Source organism: Lipophrys pholis (genome assembly GCF_963383615.2).
Source record: "Lipophrys pholis genome assembly, chromosome: 21".
NCBI classification, from domain to species: Eukaryota; Metazoa; Chordata; class Actinopteri; order Blenniiformes; family Blenniidae; genus Lipophrys; species Lipophrys pholis.
In genome coordinates, this window is record NC_137649.1 from 18,748,262 (window position 1) to 18,768,451 (window position 20,190).

Consider the following 20,190-nt stretch of genomic DNA (forward strand, 5'->3'; position numbering starts at 1 on the left):
GAAAAGTAAAGAGCTAAAGCTGAACGCTGTAACGGCGACGTGACATTGCTCTGTAGTGATCAAACATAAAAATAAACTTCACATGCATCCTCTATTATTACTGTTTTTAAGTACTTGAAAGTCCGAAGGCGGTTGGAGGATTTTTCAACTGTTTTAATCACAAAAACATGAAATACTAACACTTTCAAAAGTCTATATACCTTCAGGAGAAAGACAGAAGCAGTAATTGAACATGTTTATGTCTACATTAGAGTTGATGTTCAACATGATGTATACTTTAAAGTACTACTGAATTTCCTGGCGACTGATGAAAACTCAGAAAACTGTAAAAAAAGAAGAAAAAAATCGCCTCGTTTTAATCAGGTATTTCAAACGCTCTTCCAGAGATAAACTTATGAAGAGCTTTTTGAAGCGTTTAATCGCAATGTTTACCCACTATATCAGAATAACTGAGCGCATGTGCTCTGAAGGCTTTTGTTCAGCGTCCAAGCCCGCTGTATTTACACACAATGTTTTCTACCACCTTCCTCAAGCCTTCATATCTAGAAATTTGGTTTGGAGGAAACGGATCTTTCAAGGTTATTGTCGTGACGAGTCGTGTTATTGCCCCCAGTGTAATTCGAAATTGCATGAAAAGAAAAAAAAACCCTTTCTGATTTGTATATTTTGAAAGACGTTCTCAAAGACTTAATAATTTAATCCAGCTCGAAAATCATTTTATCACTGACCTGCTTCTCTCGTTCTAAACCCCTTGGATCCACTCCAGCGGATCAGATCTCTTGATAGAGGTACTTGATACAGCGTCTGAATTCATATTTCACATTCCCTCACATGGCCAAAGTCACCATTAGATCGTCAAAGAACCACATTTAGCCCAAAGTTGTAAATAAATTATATCCATTAGTGGCTAATTGAATTTTCAGGAGGGTATGGCTTCTACTAAAATTGCGCTGCAGCGATTATTGGTTTCTGCTAAACGCAAAGAGCAGCTTTGAATTATGGCTAAAATCTGGGTTACGATGCCTTCACCCTGACAAACGAGTCTTTAGAGATCCATTAACTTTGTTTTAACGTTTGTGGACTTGAGTCCTCGTTTCTTTCTTCTTCTTTTTTTCAGTTGATTTCATAGGATTATCTAGAAACTAATCTGTGGCACCACTGCTGCTCCAACCAGCTGCAAACTCTCTGTCCAGCTGTTGTGAAGACTCAGTCAGTGAAATGTCAAAGAAAAGAGTCGTTCTTAACCAATTTGGACTCCTGCTGCATGTTTCTGGTTATAACCATCTTCTCTGCATGTGTTGATTCTGCTTGGCCGGTCAAATATTTGTCTTTATCTTTCACATATTCCACGTTAGTGTAACATTCTTATTTCATTCATGAGGTGTCGGATGCAGCGCGACGTCCGCGGCTGTCGGTGATGTCTGCTCCTGACTCCGAGCCCCCGTCCATGGAGGGGAACGTCGCAGTGCAAGATGAGGAGGGGGCCTCGCCTGATGTCCCCTTTTCCGCTCCACCTGCTTCCATCCCGTCTTCAGCTCCCCCCTTTCCAACCACCGCGAAGCCCAGTTTCACCATCGAGGCGGTAACGGAGGGCAAAGCCGTGTCCGTGGCGAGCAACGAGTGCTGCTCCGCCGTCTCCTCGCCTGCTGAAGGCAGCCCGGCCAAGCCTGCTGAAACGACTACTTGTGACGACGCCGCTCAAACCAGCACACCTACCTCACACATGGCGTCGGCCTCAGACTCCCTGGTGCACACGGGGACGAGCCTCTGCAACGCCCCAGAGCCTCCGCCTTCCCCGGATTCGGAAAAAGACCATCCCAGGGTGCTGACCTTCAACGGTGTGAGCGTCACTCTGGAGAATCACAGCGTCTGGAAGAAGTTTCACGGCTACGGCACGGAGATGATTCTCACTAAGCCGGGGCGCCGCATGTTCCCGTATTGCCGATATCGCCTGTCGGGCCTCGACCCCGAGCAGAAGTACAGTCTGGTCCTTTCCATCATTCCGTGGGATCAGCACCGGTACCGCTGGAGCAAGAACCAATGGGAGGCGAGCGGACCAGCAGAGCACCAATTCCAGGGTCTGATCCGAATGTTTCCCCACGATCACTCCCCCTGCCTCGGCTCCAAGTGGATGAGCAACTTGGTGTCTTTTTACAAGCTCAAGCTCACCAATAACTTTCAAGACCGCGACGGCCACATAATCCTAAACTCTATGCACCGCTACGTTCCCAGGCTCCACGTGATCCCGGTTCCGGAGGGAAACGGACCCACGGCCGACGAGCCTGTGGTTATGGGGCCAGAAAGCATGACTTTCACTTTTCCACAAACAAAATTCGTGGCTGTGACGACTTACCAGAACATGCGGATCACTCAGCTGAAAATCTATTTCAACCCATTTGCGAGGGGATTCAGGGAGGACGGGAACAACCCCCGCCTGCAGAGGATCAGCCGAGGGCCTGAGGCTACGAAGGAGGCCGACGCCGCGCAAGTGCCTGGTGAAATACCTGATGAAATCACAACCAATGAGGAGAAAGTCGAGGAACTGAGGTAAATTTGGAGTTTTTCTTTTTATCAATTTGTACATATACTGATTTTGTTCAACGGGTAATTTTTCACTTTTTGTGGGATTTTGTTCCCCTGATGATGATCTGTTATTACATGTTAATATGCGTGTGACTAAAATGGGTATAAATGCAAAAAGCTAAAGACTCAACTGTAGCTCAAACTAATGTAAGCATTTTTATTTGCAGTTACTTACATTTTATTATGATGCCAGATTGTCAATCTTGCTTTAATAAAGTAATAACTGACTGGCTTTTCAAGACATTACAGAAACTTAATGTAGAGCCTTTAATGAGACCATGCAATGTTTATTTCAGCTCAGATTTCATCCGCTTCGGCTACAATCACAGATGCACAGTCATTTTTGCTCAGATGCAATTGTTTTCATGTGCTTAGACACAGAGTTAAATAGTGAAAGGCGTCAAACTCCACCGCAAACCTCCTGTGGGCCTCAATCATGCACAGAAGCCATGACTTCACATGCAGTGTTTTGAAGTAGCATCCCGAGCTAATATTCAGCTCCTGGTGTTCTGCAACAATCACCGGGGAGGTTTGGAACAAGATGAGCGTGTTGGATGTGACACGCATGACTGAGCCAGTCAGACGCCCGGCGCCTAAAATGAAGTACGACTTGGTCCCACTAGCTCCAGGTGCTGGGTTGTTAAGAAGCCGTTCAGGTTGGAGACTGTAAACCATTAACCATCTGAAAAGTTGTCTGTTTGGATACCATGTGTTTTTTATTTTGTTCATTTTTGAAAAAAATCATTTAATACAATTTAGAATGCCAAAAAAAAAAAAAAAAAAAATTATCCTTTTACAAGGAGCAATTGTCTCGTATTCGGAACAATCCGACAAATATTTATGTGCAATTTTCCAAGTTGACAAACTGGTGAACAAATGATGCATTGAGGAGGAAAACTAGGATGCATTGAGGAGGAAAACTAGGAAACGAGAGTACACAATTTAATGTGTGTGTTATGTGGAGCAGCCGGTGCTTTTTCTGTTTGTGTGATGGTTTTTACAGTTTTAGCGAGAAGATTCACGCTGACCTTTCGGATGTAAAAGTCAAATTAAATGTGACGTTCTTCAGATGGAGGTTTGCATTTAAAAACATTGGCTGCCTGTCATATTCAGCCCGTCATATGAATCTGGCTTGAATTAAGACGGTCATCATTTATGCCATATGTGCTTAAACACTATGAACTCAAGTCTTTGTAATCCTAAATGGTATCTGGACACTTAGTTTTGAGTTTGTTTGTTTTTTTTTTGCCTTATTTCTGTTTCTTAATGCTAAAAGCCGTTATCTTTCAGAGCGATGATAGCGACAACAGCACATCACTGTGTGTATAAAATAAGATTCACGTGCACAAGCCCACTGTTGATAATAGCCAATTAACTACACCACACATTCATTTAATTTGTGTACTACTTGATTAAAGGGGACCTCCAGTAAAACCACTTTGGCAGCCGTATCCTCCACTTGCACAGAAGATAAAAGTCCTGGAAAATTCGTGTGCGGTTGTTTTTGTCATCTGTGTGTTTTCTCGATTACAATTTGCATCGGTCAAAAAAACAAAACAAAAAACATGTACATTTATTTTACTATGCCCAGTCGTAACTGCGAGGTTCGGTAAGCCTCAGCTGGCAGCTGCTGTGTCAGAACCATCTGTGAATTGGCTCGTCCAGCTCTGGAGCTCGTGATTTAAGCCCACGATTAGTTGTTCTTCATCACAATAACCGTTTCTCTGCTTGTTGCCAGCCCACTCAGAACAATTATCTGTTTTGAGCTGCACATTTTATAAGTTTCAGTTGTAATTGTTAATTGTCTAGCTTTTTCATTGTATAGCCTTTAACTTCCGATGGTTTAGTTTGTATTGTAGCTGAGGCTACAAAACCGGATTGTATGTACCAGTAACTCGGATATACGGGTCACTTTTTGATATAAGCGAGTTGTTAACAACTAAATACATTGTGTAAATTACAGTACGTTCTGAGTCCTATCCAGAAATGCAGCTCTTCTAAGCAGTGAGATATTTTAATGTGAGTCAAACTGGTACCAGCAGCAGGGAAGTGTCATCTTGTCTCGTGACCAAATCACTTGTCTAATTTCATATTTGACACAGTTGTTGCATTAAAGGTACGTCCAGCATAATTTAAGCATATACAAAGATGTGTATAACAACCAACAGTGTGATAACTAACCATTTTGAATCTAACTAAGCCAAAATCATAATAACTTGTGTAGTAAAATATTTATTTACAGCCATAATTGATTTCTGTGTAGTATATTTACTTGATGAATGAATATGATATGTATATATATGTGTAATCCTGTTATACCTATTTTTAATAGGCAAAATATGCAAACCCTGCAACAAAGCTTTTATTTACAAGAAATTCAGGTTTGTATATTTATTACTCTAATATTGGCTGCAGTTAAAACATTTTCACACTTTTTTTTATGCTCCTTTAATCATGTAATTTATCGATTAAAAAAAATTACGAATTAATCGCACAATTTTCTGTAATTATTCACAATTAATCTTTTTTTTTTTTTTACTTAAGACTGAAGCTTGTGATGCATGTGTTTTCATGGCAACCCATGGAATTAATATAGACTCAACACACAGAAAGAATATTTAAATTCAAAGACTATGTTTTTTATTTCCTTTTCACTTTGAGTGTATGCCGTTTCTCTCCAAGTTTAGCAAATAAATAAATGTATTGATGAATTAATTGAAAAAAAACCAACATCTTTCTTATATCCATTAACAGATAATATGACAAAGCCCAGAATTATATGTTGGAGTGCAGGTCCAACACTTGGGAATTTGAATATCTGTAGAAACAAAGTTGCAAACTTATTACATGAACAAAGTTGCAATGATACACTGTAATACACACACACACACACACACACACACACACACACACACACACACACACACACACACACACACACACACACACACACACAAATATATATACAGGAGTGAGAGAAAGGGAGGAGAATTTTGTAGTTTACCTTCCAGTATTTCCTCCAGCTTCAGCAGTTTGCCTGTTGGTCAGTCAAAATGACAACCTGCTGTTTTACTGCAGAATTGCCTCTGTGGGCCTTAAATTCATCTTTACACAATCTTGTGCAAATTACCTTCACTTTCTCCAACAGCCGTCGGGTAACTTTTTGAAGTGAAACTTTCTGCCTTCATATTATATCATGGTTGCTCTGTAGCCAGGGTGCTGCGCCGTTAAGGGAGCTAAAAAAAAACCAAACAAACAAAGTAAACAAAATTGCGAGTTAAAATGTTTTAAAATTAATTAATTAAAGAGTTTTCTTTGACACCACTAAATGATAACACGTTACTGCAAGTTGTTGTATTATTTATAACATGAACGGCCGTTATTACATGACTAGTCTTCAAAGACATGCTTGTGATGAGGTGGTGTTCACTTATTTTATGTATTTCTCAAAGAAAACTACTATAGTCACGTGTAGTCCATCACAAATCTAACAACTCTTCCTTTTCTCTGTCCTTGCTGCAGCATGAAATGTTGCAGTGACTCTACCTCAAATGTGCAAGAAACCCGACTGGTGCCCATCATGTCCAACCCAGAGAGTAAAGACGAGCCTTACACCCCCTGCATGCAGGGCAGGTGGGCCCTCGGCGAGCTCGTCCTTGTCGAAAAAAGTCCACCGGTTGAGCAGAAGGAAGAAGACGCCCCCGCCGGCGCAACCCTGGAGCCACAGCAGGAGTCTAAAGCGCGGACGTCGCCCAAAGCGAGATCCGAGACTCCCGCGTCCTGCGCGCCCATGCTGGAAGCGTCACCCGGGACCCGCAAGAGGAAAAAGAAGATTAACAGACGCTGGGCGAATATCCAGACGAGAGAGCGTAAAGCCTCCAACGCAGCTGCCCACAACTCGTCATTGACCGCGTCTATGCAACCAGAGACGGATGACGTAGAGGGCCTGCTGTTCGTTTCTTTTACCTCAAAGGTGAAGCACTGGCGCGGTAGCCCCAGCATAGCCAGCAGAGATATTTAGAACTGTGTGGCGTTTTCACCTAAGCTGCCATTTGTGTGTGAAATCTATCGACTTGATTGCTTCTGTTGTGACAGGAGGACCTGGAGGTTCATATCAAGGACAAGCCAGCCGCTGACTCGCCACCAGCAACTCCAGGTTCGCCATCAACAGTGACGCAGTCGAGGGAAACGAGTAAGCAGTGCTCACATTTCTCATTGAATTGGAACGACGCAGCGCCACATTCGCCCCTTCCTTGAGGCTGTTGCTCTCTGTTTGACTCACTTGATCACGTATAAATGTTTTCATGGTCTTTCAGTGGAGTCGAAGCCCGAGACCGACGGCGAGAAGATAGCTCGCCTGGAGTCTGTCCTGCTGAATGACCTCCGCGTTCTCAAACACAGACAGGTCATCCACCCCGTGCTGCAGGAGGGTGAGGGCACGTACCTGCAAGGAGACGTCCTACCAGTCGAGCAGGCCGAGCAGAGTGAACTCACGACACCCGTTTTCTCTTTTCTGACTGTTGTCTTAGTGGGCTTGAAGCTGAGCTCTCTCGACCCCGCTAAGTCCATCGACCTGCAGTATCTGGGAGTTACTCTGCCGCTGCCTCCTCCAAGTGGCTCAGAAGAAAACCTTCCTGCTCGTGGTAAGTTGTTCTTTGCTTGACGATACCTTCATGTCTCAAAACACCTAATCTAATGGTGTTGTAAATTTAAATTTGGTTGTGAGAGGGCTGTTAAAGTGTAAAGAGTGAACCGCACAAGTTGCATTCCGGTATATGCCATTGTTGTTCTGTTGATCAGCTTGCACATATGTTAAAAAAAGAATCGAAACCCATCATTATTGTACAGAAGACGCACATTCCCTATTTAGAAAAAAATGTTAATGAGAGTGATATTTGCCCTTTTACTCATATTGGTACAAATACGTGTCATTACCATAGTTGCTTGACTGATCTGAAAGGAGAAAGTGAATAAAACTGAGAAATAGCATTCTGCTCAAATAGACTAGTCATCTAGTGCCTCCTACAAACCATCCAGTCATCAGCATGTCACACATTAATGACATGAGCTGATCAGAAATGTAAAATTCAAGAAATTCTCAAAGTAGATAAGTCATCTCGGAAAAATCTAAATGAATGTCGTGCTAGTCCTTTAAGATTAGTCAAACATTGTGATAAACTTGAGTCCTTTGTTACATCCATCTTGGTGGAATCAGCCTCCTCGTTCTATATTTAGATGATTCAGTGATAAATGAACAACAGGCGTAGTAATAACTGCCAGCTTCCTATTAGCCTGGTGTCACCCTGACAGGCGCTGTATTGTCAAAACTGTCGAAACATAGCAGCTCTGACAAGTGATCTTAGAATAACACAAGGAATTAAAATAGTTTCAAATGTCTTCTTGCTTTGATTGAATTCTTGACGTGTACTAAACATTGTTCAATAAGGTAGAAGTAATAGAAGTTCTGCAGGTGTAACAGTGAAACGTCCTCACTGTAACGACAGGAACCTTTTAATCAACCCTTAATTTATTGAATATTTTATTTACCATTAAGTTCCTTGTGATTTTTATTTTTATTTTTTTTTAATGGAGACCTGGTCAAGTGGCCCACTGGTAAATTACAAAAGAGCAAGCAGATATAAAGAACTAATATTCAATAAAGACGGCATAAACAGTTAAAAAAATAAGAAATACACCCTGTCTTTAAATAATAGTTAGACATAGTTCTAGTGTTGGTCAGGGCTGTTGTCTCTTTTTTTCGTAATGAAGGCCATGAGAGCAGAGCATAAAGATCCTAGTAGAGGGTCCTGCAGGCAGTGACAGACTTTAACCATCTCACTGTGCGGATAAAGCTTTAGAAAAACTGTTTAATAATAGTGCAGATTTAGTTTCTCAGTTTGTGCTCATTTATAGATTGTGCGCTGGAAGTTGATGCAGTGCGTTTCCTTCGCAGGTAAGGGATTACCCTTCATCTCCCGGACAGGGAAGACGAGTGACATGACGAAAATAAAAGGCTGGAAAACCAAGTTCACGACGAGCAGTGAAGCCTCTTCGTCAAACTGCGAAGGTAACGTCGTCGTAGCTGCCGTGTCTCGATTGTTGTACGCCAAGATTACTATCGTCGTTGTAATTAAAAGATTAACGGAACTGAAACCAGCTGATTGTGCTTGCGTCTGATTTATTATTCCTCCCCAGTCGATTAAAGTTTCTTTGCTTATTTATTTTCTCTCCTTCCGAAAGGATCGCAAAGGAATCTATCCGCCTTCTGCAGCAACATGCTGGATGAGTATCTGGAAAGCGAAGCTCAGCAAATCACGGAGCGCGCCGCCGCCTTCTCCGCCAACTCGGAGGGCTTGGTGACCTACCAGCTGCCCGCGAAGAGCGCCAGCTACGTGAAGACCCTGGACAGCGCACTGAGGCATCGCAACGCCGCCTCCAAGTCCCCGGCGAAGGCCGACAGACCTTGCCCACTTTCCCACAAACCGCTGCTCTACTCTGCCCTCGTGTCGCCGCCTCCCTCCCTGGACGGACCCACCAACACCGGGAACACGTCTGAATCCTCACACACCCGTCCTGCTTCCACCTTCAGTGGTTCTCCACAACGGTAAGGACGGAACCCGTCATCCTCGTCACTCCCGTTTGAGCTGTTTTAGTACATTTAGGACTGCTGTTGAGTTTGCGTCTTACATTTATTTGATTGATTAATCAGTTAATGGTCTTTGCAATCTGTCCGATTGATCTTTAGTTAACATTTCACCTTTGTTCACCATTATAATTAGCCATAGAAGCAACAGTGGCGATGAAAAGTATGTGAAACAAGGGAAATTGTCTGGTTTTGTGCATTAATTGTCGTAATCTACAATCAGAGGTGTTTAACCTAATAGCTTAGCCTAACTTCTCCTGGTGCTGTGCAGCTCTGATCCGTTACTACTGGAAGCACTTGGTTAAAGTTCCTCCACCTGAAGAAACAACGCCTGAATGCCAGACGGGATGAAATCCAGTGTGATGGGTCGCCGTTTGAAAGTAAAGCAGACATGCTACAGTACGGATTTCCTGAAGACGAGTTGGAGGGCAGAGAGGCTAAAGTGTTTCCGTCTCAGGGTGGACAGACTGTCAGGAGGACAGAGGAAGACACGGGTGTGCTGGAGGTTTTTTTATGTTTCCAGGAGTTCAGCGAGGTGCGAAGGAGCAGGATTATGGAGGGATTTGAAAGTCGATGTGAGAATGGACTGAGAGCCAGTGAAGCTGTTTCAGGACAGAGGTTCCGGAGAGTTGTGAAGACATTTGTGTCATACACCAGATAAAAGAGAATTGCAATAATCAAGACAGTTGAAAAGCGTGGACATGTAATTTTTTTATAAATGTATGATTATTTTTTTTGTGTCTTGTACAGTTAGTTACTTAGTGTTTGTCTGTTATATTTGATCTCCAATTAATTCAGAAAAATGGGAAATTCTAAAGGTTTGCCACTGAATTTCCATTTTGTATTGTTTCATTTCCTCCGGCTTAGATACTGTGTGAAGTTGTTCCTGGACGAACTGCGGCGTCCAAAGTCACCTCGTCCCGGAATCTTTGTGTTGTTTCATAACAGCCCTTTTCCATGATCCTACATTTTAATCAAACCGAGGCACAGTTTTGGTGTCACACCGTCAGTATAACCCGTGCCTTGTCAGATGGTAAATGACAGAAACTCATCTTTTCATTCTTCAGCTCTTCATCATACTCCCCAGTGCTCAGTCAGAAACCAGCAGCGGGTTTGGTTCAGTGCCGGAGGACGCAGCCGCCGAGGCTTTTCGGACTCACTAATGTCCAGCACAGACTGTTGGAGATGGAAATGGAGGCGATGAATCAAGGCCTGAGCAGAAGACACCTGACTCCGGAGAGGCAGTTGGTGGCTCTGTCTGCGTTGGTGACAAAGCAGGTAAGAGTCGCTCGTCTGCAGTACAAGCCGGCTTTTGTTTAGCTCAGCGTGTCAGAGTCCAGCGTCTATTAGATGCTGAAGAGGCACTAACTCTGCCAAGACAAAACATTAACCGCCGCCCTCTTTTCTTTGAATATCTCGCCACAGAATATCAGAAATTCTCAATTCTTCCTTTTTCAGCGAGTAGAGGAAATCAAAGTGGACTCAGATGGCACTATATTTTAAAAACATCACGATCACGTGGGGACTGACTAGAATCTATTTATTTTTGCCTTCATGCAGTTTGTAGTTTGACAGTGGTGCATTTCTAAATTCATCTGCATTGCTCCTCAGACTCCAGAAGCAGGTTCAGCTCATATTTGTGGCATACAACGCCGGGTCGGGTGACGCTGTTTGGAACGGGTGAAATGTATCAACGCATAAATTCACGAGTCAAAATAAGCAGAGCGCTGGCTGGGTAACTGATGAGAGCGCACACAAAAATGACGTTGTTTCTATTTCTTAAACAAATTCATCTCAGGAAGTCTTCACCTCTTGTTTTCCCCCAGCTTTGTGGGGGAGAAAAGCCTTTCTCTGCACTATTCACATCCGTGTTGTGTTGTTAAGGCTTCAGGATAGAACTGAATCTACAATACTATTAGAGCAGTGTGTAGGTTCTACGCAGTCCTTTCTCTATTAGTTCTGCGTTGAGGTTGTAAGTACTGTTAAGTACTTCACCGGCGTAGACGGATCAGTCGTGAAACGTCGTCGTGTAAACGCAAAATTTTTCTGGAACGAAAATGCAAAAACGATGTATTCTCACCCGAAGCGCTGTCGTGTAAATCGGGGCCTCAAATAAGAGCTGTGTTTGAAGCACCTTCAGGGAACTCTTCAGCTTCCATTATATGCTTAATTTTTTTAGATTTTTGTTTGTGACTTATCACACGATTGTTTACGTCTCAAACACTGTTCAGCTCATTGAAGCTGTTAAACATAAAATGAGTTAAAATGGCTCGGATGATCAGAGCAATTCAAAAATGATAATATGATGAGATCCTAATAGTAAGTAAGAATCTAAAGGACGAGTACAGTAGTGTTTTATATTTCAACGACTGTCTTTCTCTCTCCTCTTTTCGTTCAGACGGAGTCCGGTCGGACATCGAAGGTGCCTCTGAAGAAACCGTCTGTAGGATCAAACTGCAAGGAAGCCCACTGCCGACTGGGCTGCGTGTGTCCCAGTGAGCAGCATCTGAACCGGGACCCAGTCCACTGCAGAAAGCCTGAATGCATGTTCGACTGTTCCTGCTCACGAAGCGACACCACCGAGCAAACTGCTGAGGGAGGAAGCGAACAACCCACCAATCCTGTTTCCTGTAAGATCAAATTATTCTGTTCATAATCTTTTACTTGCATTTCAAAACCTTCTTCAAAAGTTTATCTTAATTGAAATCTCACTCATTAATGATGCTTTTTGTTTTTCATGTTGAGCTTTTATTTATTTATTTATTTATTTATTTTTTTTTTTTTAATGTTGGCATAAAACTCACTGACTTTCAAGTGTTAATGCGTTGCTTTCATCTCCTCCAGCTGTAATTGCTAAGGAACATGTGGCCCGGCCTCGCCCAGGCTCCCATACTAACACACTGTGGAACCGCAACATCCAGGATGAGGATCCAGAGCCACTTTACACTCCTCATTGTTCTTCAAGCATCCTCAAATGCAGCAAGGAACCTCCTCAAACACAGCCGGTAAAGTCTAATTGCTTTTTAGTTGAACTGAATAGCAGTTTTTGAGGATCTGTGTACATTCAGGTTGTAAATTTTGATTTAATTTGTGTAACGTGTACTCAAATGATGGAAATTTTATATTATATTGTTGAGTCCATTTATTGTGTAGTGTCGTACAGCTGTACGCATTTTAAGATCTGTTTACGTGTTTTTGGGTAGGAATTTCTATATTTATAATGAAATAAAATCACGATTGCAGATCGAAGAACACGAAAAGGATCCGGTCTATAAATATTTTGAGAGCTTGATGACATGTGCGCGTGTCAGAGGCGTCGGCCCAAGGACTCCTCGCCAAGTCCACACGCAGCCACAGATCGATGCTATTTGTGAACCAAATACCAGCAGCACAACCCAGGCGAAGAAAACCCCGGACATTCAGGCCGAGAACGACCACGGCACCAGACCCGCGCTCACAACGCAAGGTAGAGAAATGAGCATGCGCTTTACTTTTGTCACCCACTTGAAATGTTTCTGAATTTAAAAAATTTTTGCCGCGTGTCATTGATTACATTTTCTGTCTCCTAGAAGAGAAGGCTGCCCAGAGGACCCCATTCAATGAAAAAGACGCAAAGACACAGATTCAGATCCAGTCCTTGTGTCCGTGGAAGAAAGACCGCAAAGTGATCCTGCAGGCTTTGTGTACGCTCATGAGCCAGAACCGACTCTCTAAGCGTTTCCACGTCGGACCTTACTACATCAACCCGATCGACAAGATCTGCATGCGAAAGCCCAGCGGCTCCATCATCAGCTACAGGGTGCGTCTCCCGTGCGGCTTGTCTTTCAGGATCTCCTTCATTGTCGTGACCTTTTATTTAAGTGACAATCTCGTGGTTCTTGTAGCTGCAAATCGGTGTTCGGTCGAACGACAGCGGTGAAGAGGATGAGGATGAGGAGGAATTTGCCATCAGTGAAGAGGAAGAGGAACACGAAGACGACTATGATGAAGAGCCAGAGAGGTTCTTGGGTGTGACGCCCTTCCTGAGTGGGGTGACGCCTGCCGGGAGAATGAGAGTCAGGAGGAAATCTTCTGCTTGCCAACAGGGACTTGTACAGGTCAGGGCTTTGGGAGGTTTCTTCTCTTGGTAGTTATGAAGCTTTACAGCATAATGTTCAGTGCGTTGCCATCAAACACATATTTAATGACCAAGACAAAAGTCTTGTGGCACACTGAGATTCACTGCTAACCAATATCCAACAAAGACCATTAAATCATCTCAGAATTCATTTAGAAAAAGCGGTATTCTTTCTGTTCTTTAACGTGAAAAACATTTGGTTTTCTTACTTGATTCCATGAGGATTTTGTTCTTTTACAGGTCAATGGGAAATGCTACAATCACGCTAAGCTGATGCTGGGAACCGTCGGATCTTTGCATCCAGCCAACCGCCTCGCAGCCTTTGTCACAGGCCGGCTGAAAGTACCGAAAACGTTCCAGGAAATCAGTCAGAAAACTGTCCCCGCACACCAAACCGCCGCTGTCAAAGGCCTTCACAATAAAGCTGCTGACGCAGTGGTTTCTAATGTTATACCGGCAAGACGCACCTCAGATCTGAAGACGCCAACGCAGCCACAAGGTGAGAGGTGTTTGTTTCTTTCTGGATTACAACGCTCACAATCGCACCTTAATCTACCAAGATAATTGTAATCCAGGCAATTAACGGCTACTGTTGTTTAAAAATCTGTGTTCGACTATAGGGAAGTAACTTGTGTTTTTCAATACTTAGACTAGAGTTCTGCAACCTGCGGCTCTACAGCCCCTCTGTAACGACTCCATGACACTTCCAGAAAATTGTGTCAATTAACATTTTTGCTTTGTTTTTCAAAAATGGTCAAATCTCCTGGACAAAAACGTCTAAAGAAGGCGAAAGAGCCGGGATGACAACATTTTTTATAAAATAGGTAAAACTACAAAAAAAAACCTGGAATAAAAGCTAAAATGATCAAATCGCTCAACAGTCAAAACAAACCTTGGAAATTGCTCATATAGCTAAAATGTTGTAACCATGAGAAAAAACACAGCGGCGATAAATTGCTAAAATGGCTAAAACAGCCAAGACAAAAAATCCATGAAGAAAAGAAAAAGAAATTGCTAAAAGATTGCTGCAGAAACAAACAAAAGAATGTACCTAAAGTAAATCAAACTTTTAACTGTTCGTCATTAATGCATTTTTTTGTTTTTTCTTTATTTAAGCTCATTTGCGTGCTTTGCAGCGTGACTTAGAACGTCATAATAATCACTTTGAAATTGAAATGTCTAAGATTTGCCTTTGAAGATTGCCATGGTTTTAGTCACGTTAACTTACAGCGATGTAAAAAGAAGTTGTTGCCTCATCTCACCTTGCCCTGCATTTGTCTCTTTAGGTCAATTAATTCAGCTCGACCTTTCGGGAAAAGAACCTACCGCCTCTTCGCAGCATTCACAAGTCCCTTTGTTCGTTTCAAGCCAGCAGCTCTTCGCCAGGCCCGTTCCGAGCAGCTCCACGCCGCTGCCTGTCTCCCTCACCGTCTCCCCGTCACTCAAAAGCCCCAGCTTCCTGGAAGAAAGTGGAACTTGTTCATTCAGGATCTGTCCTCCCTCCAACCAGAGTGCCGAGGCTCAGAAGCTACGTGGCGTCTCCCTGCCCGGAGGCTTCACTCTCATTCAGCTGCCGAAGCACGGAGCCGAAGGAGCGGCGCCGCAACCCGCACCTCCGGCCGCCGCTGACCATGCCGGCGCGGACGACGCCCCGCAGCCTGCGAGCAGGTTCAGCCAGTTAGCGTCGGTGTGGCTCGGCGCGAAGACCCGGGATAAAATCAGGAGTCTGTTGAGCAGCAACTCGGAGCCCGCCTCCTCCTCCGAGACGGTCCGCGGCGAGTCGATGTCGTCGGAGGGCGACGACAGCGGCGAGGCGGACAGACTGGCAGACTCACACCTGAGCAGCCCCTCAGAGGACTTGACCTCCGACTACTCCGATTACTCTGATTGCGACGAAATTGTCAGTTTAAAGATGATATTATATCGAGTTACTCGTTGTAACGGCCGTCATTGCTTCATTTACATGCTGAATGTTGCAGGAGGATCCTGTGGACGTGGAAACTGTGGAAGAGGAAAGTCAATCAAAAGTGATCGCGGAAATGAGGGAAACTGCTGTCAAGAACTTGGAGCCCTCAAGGTAGTGCTTGATAATAAAAATAAAATATTTATATATATATATATATTTTTTTTTTTTACATTTTCTTTTTGTCATTTGTCCACTAATAGCTGTGTGGAACAGCCAGTAAACAACAGGAGGCGAAACAACCACACGGTGGTGGAAAGAGCCCGGCGGCATGAGCAGCGCATGCTCTTCAACAAACTGAGCACGGTCCTTCGATGTGACCCCAAAGCCCCCAGACTGACCCTTCTTGAACAGGTCGGTGCAATTTCTGATGTTCATTTCCAAATGGTTCCAATCGTTTTTCGGTGTGAAATCAAAACACAGTTGAGTTTAACTCTCAGATCTTATTCTAGGTTCTCTGTCAGCACTGTGTGGTGTGATCAGAAGCGATTCGCAGTGTAAGCTCTGTCCCTGACATTAGAGTTTAATCTGAAAACCTCCTTTCTACACTGAAGCACGACATCCCTTTTCTCATAGAGGCCTTTTCACTTTATTAATTCATAAGAGCAAAAACCTGTTAACCATCCATCCATCTTTGACACCACCTTCCACTGCGGTTGGATAATGGGAGTACATAGAGAAAACCCATGCCACACATGGAGAAACTAAAAAGATATTATCATCTTATCATGCATTTGACTGTATTTCAAGTCAATTTCAGAGAAAGAGAACTGTTCTTGCTGCATGGTGGTGTAATGGTTCGTGCTTCAAAGTGAGAATTTTCCAGGTCAGGACTTTTAGGGGATTTTCTATGTAGGATTTGTGCATTTAAATGTACTCCAAAAACATACATTTAGGCTGACCGGTCACTATAAAATGTTTCCATGGGTTTGTCCAGTGGGCAACCCTCATGTGTCTCATTGCAAAGCGGGATTAGCTCCAGCCACCTCTTAATCTGGAATTGGATCATTTCAAAAGAAGATGAATGGATGTTTTCCCCACCGTTAGAAATCACATTGTGACTGTGCTCATCATCTACAGGCTTGGGAAGAAATCCAAAATCTGACGAGGGTCTCTGAAATTCTGAAGCAGAAAAAGAGGACGCTGGCTGCCCGGCAGTATGTCTGTCTACAAAAACTTTCTTTATTGTCAGGTACGTACGATTATCTGAATGATGAAAGGAAACACACTCCTGGGGTTGGGCTTCCTGTTCAGGTTTAGATTTGTCAGCAGGTTTGTCACAGAGCTGTAAATCTTTAATTACTCGAAGCCTGACAGATGTTTTTAAAAAACCATCAAATTCCAGGAGTCAAAATGTTGACTGGCACTTGTGTAATTTGCCTTTTTACTTTTTAGGCAAGTCTGCGGCCCAGATTAAAAACAAGCTGACGGAGATCTGTGCAAGACAGAAAATGGAGAAGATCTCCAACGGGAGGTTCTTCTCCAATCTCCTACATTCCAGAGCTGCACAGCTGGAAACCACTGCTTCCCAGTCGGGCCCCAAGCCTTCTCAAGATGGCATACCCATGATCCCAGCCCATAACAACATGCGCAAGATGTTACATGTGCTTCAGCCTCACCTGTACAAAGCGCTGACAGACTCCTACGGAAAGGCAAACGTCCCTGAGCCGGGTCAAGTTGTGGATTCTTCCCAGGTCAGTGAACATCGATCAAAACCGGAAGACAAATGGGAGGCGTCTCGGGAGACTTTGGGGAACATGACCGTGGCCGAAACCCTAAAACGGCGTCGAGCCCAAGCGGATGAAGCTTCTTCTCAGTCCTCTGCGTCTTCAGTGAAAACAGACAACAAACTCTCCCGACGAGGCTCTTCAGTACCAGTTACTCTTCCTCTCATTCGCTCCAAGACTGGCAGAATCATTCTTCCTTCATGTCTAAAGCCATGTAAGCCGACACATCGGTGAAAGCACTGTGTTTTACAACTCCTGAATTTAGGTGTGCTCGGTTGACTCTGTTTTTCTTTTCATCTTTTCACAGTGGGAAACGGCTTCTACACACTCATGGTTATGAAACCCAAGGACAAAGAAGAGGTGGCGGACAGCGCTCCAACTGACGTGCAGCGCTCAGAAGCAGACCAGCCCGAGAACCAAGAGGACACGCAAACTGTATCTGAAGAACGTGAACCGAGCAGCATTCCAGGCGACAAAGCAACATCTTCAGATTTGAATCCGAAGTCTTCAGGTACATCAAATGCGCCGTCTGTTCCCGCTGTCCCAAACCAATCACCGCTGGCGCCTTCAAAGGCCCTGGAACCTCACACGAAAGGGAAAGCACTGCTCACTGACACAGATATAAATGAAATTCTTGCAGCCACCCGTCTGACTTTTAATCAGTTGCCTCAAAACGTAAAGATCTCCGTCAAACGCGGCGTGGGCCGCCCTGCAAAGCACCCGGCTGAAACTAAAGCTTCGCGCCCTCCTCGACCCATACTGGGTAAAAAGCGACCAGAGAAGACTGAGAAAAAGGCAGAGGCGGACAGCGATAAAGCAGAAACCCCCGGGTCGGCCAAACGCAGAGGGAGGCCTCTGAAAAGTCAGTCAGAAGAAGTTCCGGCAGCTCCCGCCAAGCGAGGAGTGGGTCGTCCACCTAAACCAAAACAAGTAGATCCCGAAAGTTTTCGCCACAGCTTCAGGAGCCCTCAGGCCGGCGGCGGAGCGCCCAACGCTTCGCGGCCGCTGACACGCGGCGCTTTAGGGAAGGACTTTCCCAGTGCAAAGAAACGCTCCTGGATCGACATGGAGAAGGAACTGGAGTCCGACGTCGAGTCTGAGTAGTCCTGGTATCTTCACGCAGTCGCTCGACCTCACGTAGTCTCACACTGAAAGCTCACACCTGCCTGAGGCAGCGGTGTGCGGTCAAGAGCGACTTGTCGGTGTGAAGCCGACGTCACGGACGCCATCGAAAGCTCTTCGCCAAACGTGCCTCTATGAAAAGCCAAAGGACCAGGGGCACTGGTTAATGCTGCTCTTTTATCTGCACAAAACTCAATGAGTCTCCTTCCTCTGAACACACAATGGCATTGAATGTATGAATGAAGTGTTTTGATGTCCTCTTAAGATGGACAGATCCTCCATTAATGTTAACGTTCAAGTTTGCAATGAGATGTTAAAATTTATTCCGATTATGTTGAAGATTTTCTATCAATTCTCTAATGCCGGTGAGAGACTATCCAGGGTTCAAGATTTAAGCCTTACAGTGGGAATGTTAGCCAGGTGTGTATCCTCGGTGGGACTGGACAACACACTGCGTTGGTTTATCTTTCTTTGGGTTTCTTGGTTTTTGTTACTAACTCAGAGGAAATCATTTATAGTTGCACTTTATGTTAGAATTCACACACCATACCTTGTATTCCTGTAGCCTGTGTAGTCGTGAGGTACAGTAATCTTGTAGTGTTAATCTCAAAATGAATCATTTTAAATCTAATGTCTGAATCCCAATAAAATGAATTGTTTACTATTTTCTTTTTTTGTATCTATAAAAATTACTTCTGAGTCTCACACTTTTCTTCCTGTTCTTGGTGGATCGTTTGGAAACACTGGTTGTTGTTTTATGTGTAAATGGAATAAAAACAAAGAGAGTATGTGTGCTTTATTTTGAAATATGATTGTGAAAGTTTCCTATTTCACTCAAAACTAGGTTCACATTTGATTGAAAAAAATCTACTATATATCACCAAGACCTTTTGCTGTGTAGTCAGAGCAAAGAAAAGTATATATTTGTCGAAAGAGTTTTCATGTGCAAAAAAACGTGGGCTGTTCATGCAGATCATTTCCACCTTAGAGCTGATCGAAAGAAACAACTTTGCTTATAACGGCTTTTATCTGCCCTAGTTACCTGAAATGTAACTGCGGTTGGTGGAAGGCACATCCACAAAGGACTTTTCAAATCAGTCTATTTCCATAGACCAGCTTGTTAAAACAGTAAAATGGAAATGGTCATCAGAGTGGGGGCATAATATACTTCTCAAAAAAATAAAGAGAACAATAAAATAACGTCCTAGATCTCAATCAATGAAATACTGCAGTTGAAAGTCTTTATTCAATATATAGTAGAGTGCTTTGACAACAAAATAACACAAAAATGATCAATGTAAATCAGAATTATTATCTCATGGAGGTCTGGATTTGGAATCATACTCAAAATAAAAGTGGAGAATCACATTGAAGGCTGATCCAACGTCAGCGAAAATTCCTCCAGGCAAGTCAAAATTAGGCTCTGTAGTGTGTGTGTGGCCTCCACCTGCCTGTAGGACCTCCCTACAACACCTGGGCATGCTTCTGATGAGGCGGTGGATGTTCTCCTGAGGGACGTTCTCCTGAGGGACCGCCTCCCAGACTTGGATCAAAGCATCAGTCAACTCCTGGACAGTCTGTGGTCAACGTGTGGTTGGTGGATGGAACCAGACATGATGTCCCAGATGTGCTCAGTTGGATTGAGGTCTGGGGAACGGGCAGGCCAGTCCAGAGCATCAATACCTTCATCATGGAACAACTGTTGACACACTTCAGCCACATGAGGCCTGGCATTGCCCTGCATCAGAAGGAACCCAGGAACCACTGCACCAGCATCTGGTCTCAGGTGTAATTGATTCACAATTAGTGTTGCTTCCTCACTGGACAGGTTCATTTCACACCAGTGTGATATACTTGGAGTTATATTGTGTTGTTTAGGTGTACCCTTTACTTTTTTTGAGCAGTGTATATCAAGTAAAACTAAAAACAAGAGCCAAAAACAACCAAATGAGTTGGAAGAACATAAACCCACCGTCAAAATAAAATAAGTCACAAGATCTAACAGGCTGAACATGAATGAATTGCTCGTCAAAAT

General features: G+C 43.7%; 1 protein-coding gene across 1 annotated transcript; it reads left to right on the plus strand.

Moving 5' to 3' along the window:
• The first annotated feature begins 1,594 nt into the window (after nucleotides 1–1,594).
• On the plus strand, nucleotides 1,595–18,959 carry mgab (MAX dimerization protein MGA b). The gene is made up of 20 exons (XM_080491098.1): nucleotides 1,595–2,547; nucleotides 6,106–6,556; nucleotides 6,679–6,775; nucleotides 6,900–7,013; nucleotides 7,113–7,226; nucleotides 8,537–8,650; nucleotides 8,824–9,187; nucleotides 10,294–10,504; nucleotides 11,625–11,856; nucleotides 12,071–12,231; nucleotides 12,470–12,692; nucleotides 12,796–13,025; nucleotides 13,111–13,323; nucleotides 13,584–13,842; nucleotides 14,630–15,243; nucleotides 15,323–15,420; nucleotides 15,510–15,660; nucleotides 16,387–16,498; nucleotides 16,702–17,247; nucleotides 17,341–18,959. Exons 1-20 carry the CDS (start codon nucleotides 1,724–1,726, stop codon nucleotides 18,135–18,137), a joined length of 5,925 nt encoding a protein of 1,974 aa, XP_080347224.1. The 5' UTR covers nucleotides 1,595–1,723; the 3' UTR covers nucleotides 18,138–18,959.
• Nucleotides 18,960–20,190: the final 1,231 nt, after the last annotated feature.

Excerpts from the sequence above, each read along its gene's own strand:
- mgab (XM_080491098.1), top strand. The coding sequence starts at position 1,724 with ATGGCGTCGGCCTCAGACTCCCTGGTGCACACGGGGACGAGCCTCTGC. Across the intron at positions 7,014-7,112 it reads CCACCCCGTGCTGCAGGAGG|TGGGCTTGAAGCTGAGCTCT; the intron begins GTGAGGGCACGT and ends CTGTTGTCTTAG. Across the intron at positions 13,843-14,629 it reads GACGCCAACGCAGCCACAAG|GTCAATTAATTCAGCTCGAC; the intron begins GTGAGAGGTGTT and ends TTGTCTCTTTAG.